We start from the raw sequence: 13,886 nt of genomic DNA, 5'->3' as shown, positions 1-13,886 counted from the left end.
GGGTAGATTTATGATTACACAAATGGTATGCCTCTACTTCATGTAAAGAGAAACAAGATGTATCCCATTTGTTTACATTAAAACCGAATTTAAAAAAAATTTAGTATCTCAGGTTGTTCCCTGAGTTGCTGCATCCCCGTTAACTTCTCTGCACTATACTATACCTGGTGGCCTCCTGAAGGGGCTGTGCAGTGACTCCAATGTGAAGATAAGCCAGTACCTACCAGGTGGACCAGCACTTCAGGGTGACAATGAAGAAGAAGAAAAATTACTGAAGAAAAGCTGCTGCATTGTACACTGGAAATCTTTCCTTTTACACAACTGAAAAACAGATTTATGAACTCTGCAGCAAAAGTGGTGACACAAAGATCATTCTGTGTCTGGATAAATTTAAAGAAAAGCAGTATGTGGATTCTGTTTTGTGGAACAGTATTCAAGAGCTGATGCAGAAAATGCCATGTGGTACATAAATGGAACACATCTGGATGACCAGATCATTCCCACAGACTGGGATGCAGGCTTTAAGGAGGGCAGGAGTATCTCTGCACAATCACAGAAGACTATGATGCTGGGAGAGGCAGCTATGGAAAACTGATACAAAAGCAGTGAGTGGTGAGAGCCCCATCAGTGCAGAACTCCCTCCCTTGATCTGTTGAATTTGTTGAAGAACATTACCCACAGTCTGATTAAAGTCTCTACTGAGTTGGAAGCCTTTACATGGTTTCCTCTGAAAATTATTAAAGGACAGAATACAAAAGAATGCCTTTAATTCTAGTCTTAGAATATTGGCCATGTGTCAAGCTACCAGATGATTTTCTGTTACCAGGTCTAAAACTGTGTTCTCTGGGGCTGGGATGTGGCTCAGCGGTACAGTGTGTGCTTCACATGTGCAAGGCCCTGGTTCGATCCCCAGAACTACATCCTCACCACAAACAGTGTTCCTTAGCAACAGGTTTGATCTATAATGTTGATTATTCTGTCAGCCAAAAATGCCATACTTTTTAAAAGAAGATGGAAAAATATAAACATTTGTTTTACCATGTTTGTGTCTTAAGTAGGTTCATGATCTACACTGGTGCCTGAAATGATTACTTTTTAAAATTTAAGTTTGCATGAGATAAGGTTTAATAAATGGAATTTTGCTATGTGGTATAGCTTTGTTCTAAACTGGCAACAGGTGTTTGACAATTGAATTTTTTTTTCTATGTTGAATTCTAATCTCTAAAGGGTCAAGGGACCTTCCTAAATAGTTGGCAGAGAAGTAAAGTATATCTACAATGATCCCAGGGACATATCCCACTTCCATTCCTTATGTATCAGGAAAGTAGATGTAGAATTATACACATTTTTCAAAAGACATTTTACCTAAAGCTAACAACAAGAACAACAAAAAAAGGCAAGTGTTTCTAATACAGAGAACCTCACATATTCCAGTGGGTGGGGAAATGATGCTATTAGTAGGAAATGGAATGAAATATCAGGAGACATAAGATAAGGGATTGCCTTGACATGATGAAGTTTGTTTTAAGAGCCATCAGATTTATTCTTTCCACTTTTAATTGTAGTCTTGGGAATAGAATAGGTTCTTTTTAAAAGAGCCCGATTACTGAGAGAACTTCACAAAAACAGAGGAAGGCTTCCTAAAAAAAGTGTCTATTTCAGCTACTTCTCACACTGAAGTCTGTTTTATTTTTCCCAAATTGTGCTTACTATGGTTGAAGCCAGGAGAGTCTAGAGAATTTATTTTGCATTTGTATGGCAAGAGGTGATTTCAAATATCATATGTGAGTAAAATTTTCCCCACTATGAAAAAAATGTGAATTACTTTCCAAAGTATCTTCCAGTAGTTTGTGAAAGTTGGGGCTGAACATGAACAGCTTTCATGTTACAATAAACGTGAATTTTCTTCTTAAATTCCAAACCGTTTGAGTTTTTTAAAAGAGCTATAACAGTTGTTAAGTGCTTAGGCAGAATCCATTTGCAAACATTTAATCAGGGCACATTATTCATTTTTAGAATGTTTTTACACTGTAGTTTGAACTAATATATTTTGCATTGTTGTGTGGCGAAAGAGCTCAGATTCTACAGGCCTTAAAATCAAGACTGTGATTTTTATTTGAATTGTCTTCTGTAACAGATTTCAATAACGCTAAGTCATCGTACCAAAAAAAAAAAAAAAAAAAAAAAAGAATTAAGTATCTCAGTTCTGTTAAAGGCTCATTTACAGCCAGGAGCGATTACCTGTAATTCCAGCGACTTGTGAGGTTGAGGCAGGATGATCAGTTAGACACCAGTCTTAGCAAGTAAGCGAGAACCTAAGCAACTTAGTTAGATCCTGTCTCAAAATAAATTAAATAAATTTTAAAAGGCTGGGGATGTGGCTCAGTGGTTAAGCGCTTCCGAGTTCCATTCCCAGTGCACCCCCAACCCCAAAAGGCTCATTTACATCAAATGTCAGGGCTTTTCAATTTCACGTGCATTTCTAAATTTCAAACCTGTCATCTGAAGGATTCTTTCTGTTTCTTATTGTTATATACCTTTGGCTTCCAGATAACTAGTTATCGTTTTCCAAAGTCCCTTTTTAGGAATCAATCGGGCAAAAGAAACGGATCGCATTCTGGTTCTGTCACTTTGTGGAATGTATTTCCACTCATCTCACCAATCATAGGAAAATAAAGTCACACCCACTTCACAGGATGCCACAAGATATGAGAGACTGAAAAAGTAAAACGCCCTTGGGAACGCTGATTTTAAAATCCTAAAAGCCATACCCATAACACAGGAAGCCTTGAGAATTAAGAGGGCCAAAAAGTAAAATAGATTCTACAAACCTTGCTTCTAAGTCCTTAAAAAATGGTATTACATTTTAACATTTCTTTGTTAAAATAATGAATTCTACTTCATTTTGAAAATAATGCATTTCCGATCTCAGGGAACCGAAGTCGCCGCTAAGCTCCCTCCCGCGCTCCTGAGCCTGGCACACTAGGGTTTCTTTCAAGCTTTTTTCCTGGAGCTTTGGAGGCGGAAGAGACGCGGCTGCAGTGACGCACTTATCTGAGCGACTGACGTCACTGACTGGCGCCAGGCGGCACGTTGGCCAAGCTTTCGGCGGGCGCCCGGGAGACAAAAATGGCTATGGCTAGTGATTTCTACCTGCGCTACTACGTAGGGCACAAGGGGAAGTTTGGACACGAGTTTCTAGAGTTCGAGTTTCGGCCAGACGGTGAGCAGTGGAGGGGGTCGCTGTCGCCGAAACTTTGGACAGTGGTGGGAAAGGGGCATCAGGAGGAGAGGCCGCGGAGGAGGCGAGGCGGGGCAGGATGAGCGAGCCGCGGCTTGAATGGGACACAGTGGCCACCTCTCCTGGCGAGGGAAAAAAAAAAAAAAAAAAAAAGCTTAAGTGTATAAGGGGGCCGAAGTTGTTTCGTGAATAAAAGAAAATTAATTGCAGTAAGTTAATCGGAAAAGCTGACCCCGCCACGCATTGAAAAGTTGAACCTACAGTAGTCAGAATCCTAGAGTCAAGTCAGCGCACTAGAAGGAACTTTAAAAGCTACGTCGTTATCAGCTTAATGTTTGAACATTATTAGCACGGCATCAAGTGTTGTTCCAAGGATGCATAAAATCTTTAGTCAGTAACTTTCGGACTACTCATTCATTCATTTTATTCATTCAAGCTGTGTGTGTTAAGACTTTTGTAGAGGAGCCAGACATATGAACAAATGCGTATAGTTTGTTTTAGGTACTTAAATACAGTTTTTCACCATGTACATGCATTAAGAGTACCAAAAAAGGGGATGGGGTGGGGTGGGATGGGGAGAGGTTAGTTCTACAGGAACTTAGAACTAGCTTCCTAGATGATAGACACTTGAGATGAGTTTTGAAATGAAACAGTTTTCCTTGGTTTCTGAGAGAGGGAAAAAAAAATCTTGGAGAATAGCATGAGCAGAAGATTAATTAAAACCATTGCCTATATAGTTTAAGGAGTACTGTCTTTGACAGTGCCTACTCTTTTGTTACTATATATTGAACTGTCTACCTGCAATAGTACAGTATAGCTGCATGGACTTTTATTATTTGAATGTACGTTTTGTGCATTGCAACATGTAAGTACAGAAATTGAAGATATAGTAATGACTAAGACTTTAATTTTCCTCAAGGAATTAAGTCTTGGTGGGAGACATAGCCATGTAACTAAAAAAATATCCATAAAGCAGTATGGATATTAAGTGATGTATGTATATTTTGGACAAGATTCTATGAGAGCATGAAAGAAAAATTAGGAGAGGATCATATATCAGGAAATGGGAGAATGTCAAGCATTTCAGGCAAAACTCAAAGTAACTACAGTCCTGCAATTTTTTAGGAATCTTAATTCCCTTACTCGCCTTTGTTTTTCCCATGTCTCTTCTAAATTCAGTTCAGGAGTGAAAGTTACTTGAATTCACCACCCACCCCCTCTTTCATGATACTGTTTTCAGGCCTTTGCCTGTGGACACCGTACAGCTTGTTCACATCACTTTTAGCTAAGCACATAAGTTAATCACCCAATATTATCAAGTAATTTCATGCTAGAACAGTGGTTCTCATTCATTTAATCTTCCACCCCAACATTTCACTTACTTAACATTAGTGATAATGAGTCATGAAAATTGCAGTTTCTAAGTGGTGTACCTCATTAGGTTAATCTATCATTGTAGAGGATGGGGATCACACCATAGCTGTGTCTGGGCAACTGAGTTGCCATTTGGGAATGTGTTTACCAAGGAGTAAGAAAGTTGTGATGGATTGGAGTTAAATATAAGCCTGCTGATAAAGTGATCAGTTTTGAGGAACAGCACATAGTTTGTGTTCTTCCTACTGAGTTCTGTTTTTATTTTTGTTATGGGAATTGAACCCTGGGGGTGCTTAACCATTGAGCCACAGCACTTATTATTTTTTATTTTAAGACAAGGTCTCTCTAAGTTGTTTAGGGACTCATTTAAGTTGCTGAGGTTGACTTTGAACTTGCGATTTTCCTGTCTCAGCCTCCAGAGCTGCTGGTATTATAGGTGTGAGCCATGACGCCAGCCTGTACTCACAATTCTAAAAGAAGTAATATAAATATGTACACTTTAATTTGAAGGAAAATAATTAAAATAGAACATGACATGACTTTAAATAAGCCTTAAAAGTGACCCATTATATATTGAAGGCATAAAATATTTTAAAATTTGGGAAGCTCAACTACCACTGAGTATTACTATGACTAGCATTGATCTTACCCCATGTGGAAGGCGATATTAATAAAATTGGTAGTGTAAAATGGTCTCTACTTTCAAAATTGCTTACAGTGTCATTTATTTTTTATTTTTTATTTTTTAGAAGTGTTTGATATTATACATTGAATTTTTTCCCACTCCCCACAGGAAAGCTTAGATATGCCAACAACAGCAATTACAAAAATGATGTTATGATCAGGAAAGAGGTAAGATTTTCAGATGTCTTAATTTTTTAACTTTTGATTCATTTTCCTCTGTCGAATTCACAGAAGTTCGTCTAAGGCCATGTTTTAAAGAAGAAGCCAATTTATAGTTTGAAATGTTTCCATTTCAATTAGATAAGATTGTAACATCAATCACGAAGTAATCTGAATGAGATATTCGAATTTATCATTTAATTCATTTTATAGTTAACTGTCTTTTTATACTGTTCACTAAAACTAACAATCATGATATAAACATAGTATAATTTTTAAATGAAAGTCTCAAATTAGGATAAAAAGAATTCAGAGTACTAACAGTGATGTTTACTTGGATTTGTGTCTTTACCTCATAGATATTGTGTTGTCACCCTTAACCACTCAGAAATACTTGAGTCCTCGTGTTACAAAGGAAGAATATAGAATTTTAAAGGGGCTTATGATAGCAAGAAGGAAAAAAATATTAAAGGAAAAGACAAGAGAGTAAAGAAAAATAATATTCTTGAGAAGAGTAGATGATGGTCATCCTTTTCTTTTGGAATCACAATTGAATCCTTCCATGGGGTTCCATTTGAATATTCAGAATGTGTAACTTTTTCATTTCCTGCTGAGTTGTGGAAGGATATAGTTGGACATTATGAAATTTTATTATAATTTATTTTCAGGCATATGTACATAAGAGTGTAATGGAAGAACTGAAGAGAATTATTGATGACAGTGAAATTACAAAAGAAGATGATGCCCTGTGGCCTCCCCCTGACAGGGTTGGGCGACAGGTTTGTATTTAGTGATTCTTCACATACATAAATGTTAAATTTTGTTAATGATTGTTTCTTATTTATTTATAATAGTTACTTGTTGATTCTTTTGTTTTCTACTTAAGTAGGCATGTGGTAAATACTCTACTTTTATTTCACTTAGCTTCATTTTCTCTGTTATTTCCTAGTGGTAAAGGAGTCAGCACATAGCTCTAAATTTAGATATCGTTCTGAATAGTATTTTCCATAGCCACTCAAACCACAGTTATGCTGCTTTCATACTTTTATGATGATTTCTATTATATGTTACTTATTAGGAGCAAGTACAAGTTTATTTGTGAAATTTGAGACTTGGGGTTCTCATGACTATGTATAATTCACTTTCTTCGGATTTATAACTTTAAGAATTCTTCCTTGCACCTTTGTCCTCCAGAAAATGATTTGATTGGTTTTTTTGTTCAAACAAATCATTGTATTTGCCTCTCGTATTCCCTTCAGAATAATTGATGTTTCTCAAGGGTGTCTGAAGAACTCTTAAAGGGCTACTTTCACTCTGTAAAACGACAGTTTGATTTCTCAATTGAATCTTTGCAACTTTTGGAGTAATAAGATACTACCCCTGAAAGGAAGAAACATTCTGATTCACTTTTGTGTATTCCTAAAAATTGTAATTTATATCACCACCTTTGACTAGAGGAGCAATGTGGAGAAATCTTAACATGATGATACTCAGTAACTTAACTCTTCTATTTAAAGAAATGTTTAGGAAAGCAAAGGTAATAGTCAATAGTTTATTTTATCCATTTTATCACTTTTAAAAAGTAAATTTAGACTTCAGTTTGTTTTTTGCATTTATACATGTGTACTACAAAACAGTAACAGCAGCCAGTAACATTTTTTATCTTTTAAATTCAGGGAAAGAGCCTAGTGTTTCATCTACCCATTTGACCATGTGTTCATGGTTTTGGTTAGTGGGGAGGAGCAGACGTGCTGCAGAAGCTACCTGTTGGATCCTTAGGTCAAAAATTTTGTGATTTTTTTTTTTTTTTTTTTAATTCTCCATTTGGTATGTGCTATAAATTCTGCATAATTAGATTTTCTGATTACATATATAACTGGAATATCTTTAGTGGCATCTGTTTGTTAACTTAAAAACTAATTACAGAAAAGCCCCTTAATTTTGAGTGTGAGATTTGCTGATAAACAATCTAGAGAAAAACTTATACATTATATGGCTACTAGGAACAACTATATTGTATTTGGTTTACAAGTTCTAAATTTTAATTGATGAATTCAAAAGGGTATTAGTCTTTAAGTTTTATAGTCAGTTGTATCACTTATTAGTGGCTATAAATCTTTCCTATGTTTTATAAATTTTGAATTACATATTTGTAAAATAAGACTAATAAAACCTGCTTATAAAATTATTTTAGGGATTACAGAAAATGTAAAGTCCAAGCAGCAGGGGCTGAAACATAATAGGTACTAAAGTGGTAGCTATTATTATTTTTTTTTTTAATTTTTTTGTAGTTGTAGATGGACAGACTGCCTTTATTTTATTTTTATGTGGTGCTAAGGATCGAATCCAGTGCCTTACACGTGCTAGGCAAGTGCTCTGCCACTGAGCTGCAGCCCCAACCCTAAAGTGGTACCTATTATTAATGTCATGCATTTTATTTGTAGAACCTCATAGAAGGGGAAAATACATTTGTATTTATTATGTTAAAAATAGATTTGTGCAATAATAAATTCTAGAGAGGATGTAGACAAAAAGGAATTCTTTTACCCTGTTGATGGGACTCTTAATTAGTACAACTGCTATGGAAATCAGTATGGAGGTTCCTCAAAAGACTAGGAATGAAAGCACCATATGACCCAGCTGTATTACTCCTCAGTTTCCTTAAGAATTAGTCATCATACTACAGGGATGTGTATGTTTATGCATATGTTTATAGCACAATAGCCAAACTATGGAACCAGCCTAGATGTTCATCAGTGGATGAATGGATAAAGAAAATGTGATATGTATACATAATGAAGTTTTATTCAGTGTTAAAGAAAAATGAAAATATGATATTTGCAGGAAAACGGATAGGACTTGAGACCATTATATTAAGCAAAATAAGACAAACTCAGAAGGTCACAGTTTGCATGTTCTCTTTCATTTGGGGAAACTAGAGAGGAAAAAAGACAAGAAAGGTGTGTTTGTGTCTGGGAGGTGGGGGGTGTTTCCTGAAAATAGAAAAGAGACCAGTAGAAAAAAGGGACCAGGGGGACTGAAGAAGGAAGGGAAAGGGCTCCTCCTGGGGAATGACAGTTGGCCAAAATTATATTGTTATGTTGTGTGCACCTATGAATATGTAATAGTAGATCCCACCATTATGTCCAACTCTAATGCACTAATAAAAAAATGAGAAAAAAGTGAGAAATATAAAAATGGGTTTATGACTAATTTTTTTTACTAAATGTGCTCAATTATATCTCTAGTTTTAGTAGCATTATAAACATTCTGTCAGTTCATTTTATAGTATCTTCTATAAGCAATCTTGGTTCTAAAATTGGAGATAGTGCTTGTGATTAGTCAGTGAGTGACTTGTCAGTGAGGCTTTTATTTTTAAGGACAGTGATACCTAACATTTTCCTTTTTTCCTTCTTGTTCTGTTGAATGCTAGAAAACTTGCAGCTAAAAATGGGATCTCTTTGTAGCAAGAATTCAGATATCTCTAGGATAGATTTTTATATTAATTATAGTTCTCTGCTCTTTTTTTTTTTCCAGGAACTTGAAATTGTAATTGGAGATGAACACATTTCTTTTACCACATCAAAAATAGGTTCTCTTATTGATGTAAATCAGTCAAAGTGAGTATGTTAAAACATTATGGCTAAATTAACAAATTATTAGATTTATCTAATAAATTATTAGAGGCTTATTTTACAACTATAGTCAGTTTGTGAGCCAAGATTATTTTAGTAGAAGCCTATCAGTTTATTATGCAGATGTACTTCTGATTTTTATGTTATTGAAGACTTGTTATCTTGTTTATCAAAGAAGTTAGGATATTTCACTGTTAAAATATTATCTTGATCCAACATTACACAGTAAAGGCAAGATTTTATTAGCTATTTATATAAAAATCTGCATATAATGTCACAAATTCTTATTGCATTATATCAGCATCATTAACCCTATACTATTACTCTGTTTCATGGGTTTAATACTTGAAAATATATTTTCCAGTATAGCTTAAGAATGCTTTTAGCTACCTATCCTTCCTAAGTTCCGTGTCTCCTGTGGACTTTTGTAGCATCAGCTGATCCAAGCCATTTCTTCCTGCCTGTTTCCCTCAGACTGTCCTCAAAGTGCTTTTACTTTTTTCCTGTCATCCTAATAACTTATATGTCTGCTTTACTGATTTGAGTGTAAGCTCCAAGAGATCCTTGTATCTTCAGTTGTTACAGTGCCTGACACATAATATGTGCTTTATGTAAAAATTTATTTGAGGAAAGGAAAAAGGAATGAATGTATAATAACCATTGGACACAAAAGGCTGTGCTCCCAAAAAACAACCACATTCTTTTAAAATATATTTTCTTGCAGTTGGTAAGGATATGGCATTGGCATTTTGGTAATATGCCTCAGAAACTCTTAATATTTTTCATTCATCTTTGCTCTAGTAATTTCATTTCTGAGTGTCTATTTTGGGACCTATTCTCAAAGCTTTTCCATGAAGATACTCATCAAAACATTGTTTATAATTGTAAATAATCCAAATGTTTATCAAAGAGAGAATGGTTAAATTAATGAAAATTATAAATGAAATGTATATCTTTTTAATGCTGTGGAAACAATGCAAAAAAGGGCACAGAGAATGACTTTAGTTATGGAAAAAATACATAGAAATATCAAAGTATTTATCATTATTGCATGAGGGTAGTAGCATTATAGTGTTATAAGTATTATTTTTTCTGCTTTACATGTTTTTGTGATGCATAGCTATTACTTTCCATAAGGAGATAAATACTTTAAAGGTAAAAATTATACTAATGAAAAAACTTTACATTTTTTTCTTACAGAAAAGATAGACATGTTTGTTCCTTTTAATTCTCATTCAGTTTCTCATTTTAGTTGTCAGCAGAATTCTTCCTTTCTCCATTTCATTAAATGAATTGTTACAGATTTTTTATTTTGTTTAAGGAATTTATAAAATTATGTTTCATTAGGACTAAAAAGTAACTTTTACCTTTTTATATTTTAGGGATCCTGAAGGCCTTCGAGTATTTTACTATTTGGTACAGGACTTGAAATGTTTAGTTTTCAGTCTCATTGGATTACACTTCAAGATTAAACCAATTTAAATTGTGCTTTTGAAAATGTTTGTATATTTAATTAAGGGATAGGTAAGGGAGGGTTTATTTGCCATTTCTAATATTGGGATTTTTATGAATGTGAAACAAAGTTTGTTTTTTTTTTTTTGTATGTAAACTGAATATTGAAAATAAATGAATAGGCGTAATGGTTTTTCTCACTTGGGACCAAGTGGGTTAGATGTCCCCACAGACATTAAATTCTGTAAGTGAAAGCCACTTTTTGTTGAAATTTTGTTCTAATAAAACATCAAACCTGGGTAGTGGTTTTATTTTTGTTTGTTTTGGCTTTTATTTTCAGGAGGCTATATCTCTGATTCACTTTAAAGATAATAAGAAATTGTTCTAGTTGTTATGTCTTATGGCAGAAGTTCTTAGGGGTAGAAATATGTAGCTAAATTTCCATCTACCAAAGGCAATTACAGATCTTCTCATGTCTCTTCCATACCTGATGGATTTAATTTTTTGGTGCTTATAGAACTTTTTAGAAAAAGTTCTAAATTTTTTTACATCCATCACAAACCCCTCAAGATAATTCACATTTAAACCTTTTTGGTGTAAGCAATGATTTTCTAAAGTATTAAAAAAAAGTGTAGCCAGGCACATCTTTGATTATGCCCTTATTTTTTTGCTCATTTTTTAAATTTGTTCTTTTTAGATACACATGACACTAGAATGTATTTTGACATATACATACATGGAGCATAGCTTATTTTAATTAGGATCCCATTCTGATGGTTGACCATCACGTGTCATTACAGTGTTCATTATGTTCGTATATGAACATAGGAAAATTATGTCTGATTCATTCTACTCTTTCCTATTCCCATTGCCCTCCTTCAGTTCATTCACTTTTGTATAATCCAGTGAACTTCTGTTCTTCCCTCTCTTCCCTACTGTGTGCTATTATTCGCATATGATTATGCCCTTTTTTCTTATTCATACGTATGTAAGAACTCTGAGTTTTTAGCTTTACAAATTGTGTAATTTAATCTGTGTGTATTCATATATATCTTTTAGCTCCTAATGAACAGAAGTTCCAATCATGTTTCCCAGTTTCCTTCAACCTCTTTGTGTTAGACTTCATCTTTCCTTATTTCTGTTAGTAACCAGGTTGCTGGTGTTCTGTCCCTCCTCCCTCTGAACTCCAATCTAAAATTTGTTCTGTCAAGGTAGTTATTATTCACTTGCTCCAGGAACCAGTAATGTGGACTTTATGGTGGCAGAGCTTCTGAAGGCTTGCCAGGGCTCCTAACCTGCTAGGAGCAGAACAATTCTAAGAAACTGCGGTAATGGGAATTTTCTGTATCTGTGCAATACAATAAGGTAGCCACTGGCTATGTGTAGTTACCAATTTTTGAGATGTGCTTGGTGTAACTAAATTTATAGTGTAATTAATTTGTTTTTACATTTTATTATGATAAATTTCAAACATGCAAATGTACTTTAAAGTGAACACTGACCAATCAATCGATTGTAGTAAATCTTACAATCCTCATTTTTTTTCACTTAGTGTCAAAAGACAGGGTTTGTGTGTGTGGGTATGTGCTGTGTGTATGTGCATGCTGTTTAATTTTGAGAAATAGTAAATAGACAAATGTTTATTGGCTACACTTTTGGCAGTGGAACACCAGCTGGTTTCACTGCTCAAATATGCAGGGCTTGAATGAATTGGACATAACTTTCCCATGTCCATATATGAATATACAACCAATGTAACTTCACATCATGTACAACCACAAAAATGGGAAGTTATACTCCAGGTATGTATAGTATGTCAAAATACTGTCATGTATAACTAAAAAGAACCATTAAAATTTTAAAAATGCATGGCTTTTTTCAGATTTCTTAGGGAAAGTCAGTTTTGAGACACTTGTGCAAGGTAAGACTCATCTTCAGTTTTCCTCTATGAAATAAATGTTCCTATTCAAATTGTAGACCTTGATGAATGTACAGTGTAAAATATGTCATAATTCTCTTTCACTTACATGGTAATCCAAGGAGAAAGAGGAACAAATGCTCCGAACTTCTAGTGTGCCCACAGTTATTCGTTGTTTCTCAAAATAGCAGTCTAAACCTCTTGTTGAATAAATTGATCTACTCAAGGTTGAGCATGGTCAGGGAGAAATATTCTTTAGATTAAAAAGTCTTTAACAAACGAACTCTAACCATTTTCTAACTAGTATTTTTTTGCTCTATCCCCACTATCTCTGAAGACTTCTCATACTCAGATCAAGATCAGAGAATAGGTCACTAGGATTAATAGTTCGTATTTTTATCTATGATTTTCTTATGCCTCATGTGTTCAAACTGGCTTTTACTTGTTTGTAAACTGCTGATAGACAATGCTCATTTAAAAGTTAAGTTTTGGGGCTGGAGTTGTAGCTCAGTAGTAGAGCGCTTGCTTAGCATGTGTGAGGCACTGATTTCAGTTTTCAGTACAACATATAAATAAAATATCCATCAAAACTAAAAAAAATTAAAAGTTAAATTTTGTACATCACTAGTTTTATTTGAAATTAGATTCACATTCTGCACTTAGGTCAGCCAACACATATTTCCCCTTACCTCCTCCGTTAATGAAGATACTTTTCACAATTATTAAACTTTTTCAATTGCTGGTTTTGCATCCAAGACCTTAGTGTATCCAGCGTCTGGTAGTCTTACTGCCTTTAGAATATTTGCCTTTGTAATTACCTCTGAGACAGATGATATTCATTTTTGTTGCTGTGGAAACCTTTTGATTACCACAAATCTTTGCATATGTACATACTCAACACCACAGAGTTACAAATTTGAACACATAGATAAGATGTGTCTTTTGGATGTGGTATAACTGTGATTCTAATTTCTCATGGTCTTGAGTAGAGCTCTTTAACTTTGCTCAAACAAAGCAGCATATACAGCACAATGAGGATATGAGAATATTTATGATCTGCCAGGTTTTATTATACTCTTTTATATATATAGATTTTTATTTTGCCTTTCCATATTCTATGCCTCGGCTTCTAACAATAAGAATACAGGCAAGCATTTTATAAATAATGTTAGAGTTTGATTCTGGAATGTCCCCCAAAGTCTCATGTCACAATCTGCTTAGTCCTCAGTGCAGCAAAGTTCAGAGGTATGCTTTTAAGAAAGTGATTGGATCATGAGGGCTGTGACCTCATCAGTGGATTAATTCATGAACTACTGGGTGGTAAGACCTATTTGGAGGAAATAGGTCACTGGGGACATGCCTTGAAAGGGTTTATCTTCTCTCTAGCTGGACTCTTCCTCTTGATTTCTCTGCTTCCTGACTG

The 13,886-nt window shown here is 34.7% G+C and overlaps 1 protein-coding gene across 1 annotated transcript; it reads left to right on the top strand.

Annotated features, from left to right (window-relative positions):
- The first annotated feature begins 3,073 nt into the window (after positions 1-3,073).
- LOC306662850 (protein mago nashi homolog 2) lies at positions 3,074-10,837 on the top strand. Its single transcript, XM_079143032.1, has 5 exons — positions 3,074-3,223; positions 5,409-5,467; positions 6,127-6,237; positions 8,996-9,078; positions 10,476-10,837. Exons 1-5 carry the CDS (start codon positions 3,130-3,132, stop codon positions 10,573-10,575), a joined length of 447 nt encoding a protein of 148 aa, XP_078999158.1. The 5' UTR covers positions 3,074-3,129; the 3' UTR covers positions 10,576-10,837.
- The last annotated feature ends 3,049 nt before the right edge of the window (positions 10,838-13,886 follow it).

This window comes from Sciurus vulgaris (genome assembly GCF_902686455.1).
Source record: "Sciurus vulgaris genome assembly, chromosome: 5".
Lineage (NCBI taxonomy): Eukaryota > Metazoa > Chordata > Mammalia > Rodentia > Sciuridae > Sciurus > Sciurus vulgaris.
The sequence above is the reverse complement of the archived record's forward strand: the minus strand, read 5'-3'. Positions and strand labels throughout refer to the sequence as shown.

Coding starts and splice junctions, on each gene's coding strand:
- LOC306662850 (XM_079143032.1), top strand. CDS start 3,130: ATGGCTATGGCTAGTGATTTCTACCTGCGCTACTACGTAGGGCACAAG. Junction 3,224..5,408: donor GTTCGAGTTTCGGCCAGACG/GTGAGCAGTGGA, acceptor CACTCCCCACAG/GAAAGCTTAGATATGCCAAC. Junction 5,468..6,126: donor ATGTTATGATCAGGAAAGAG/GTAAGATTTTCA, acceptor ATTTATTTTCAG/GCATATGTACATAAGAGTGT.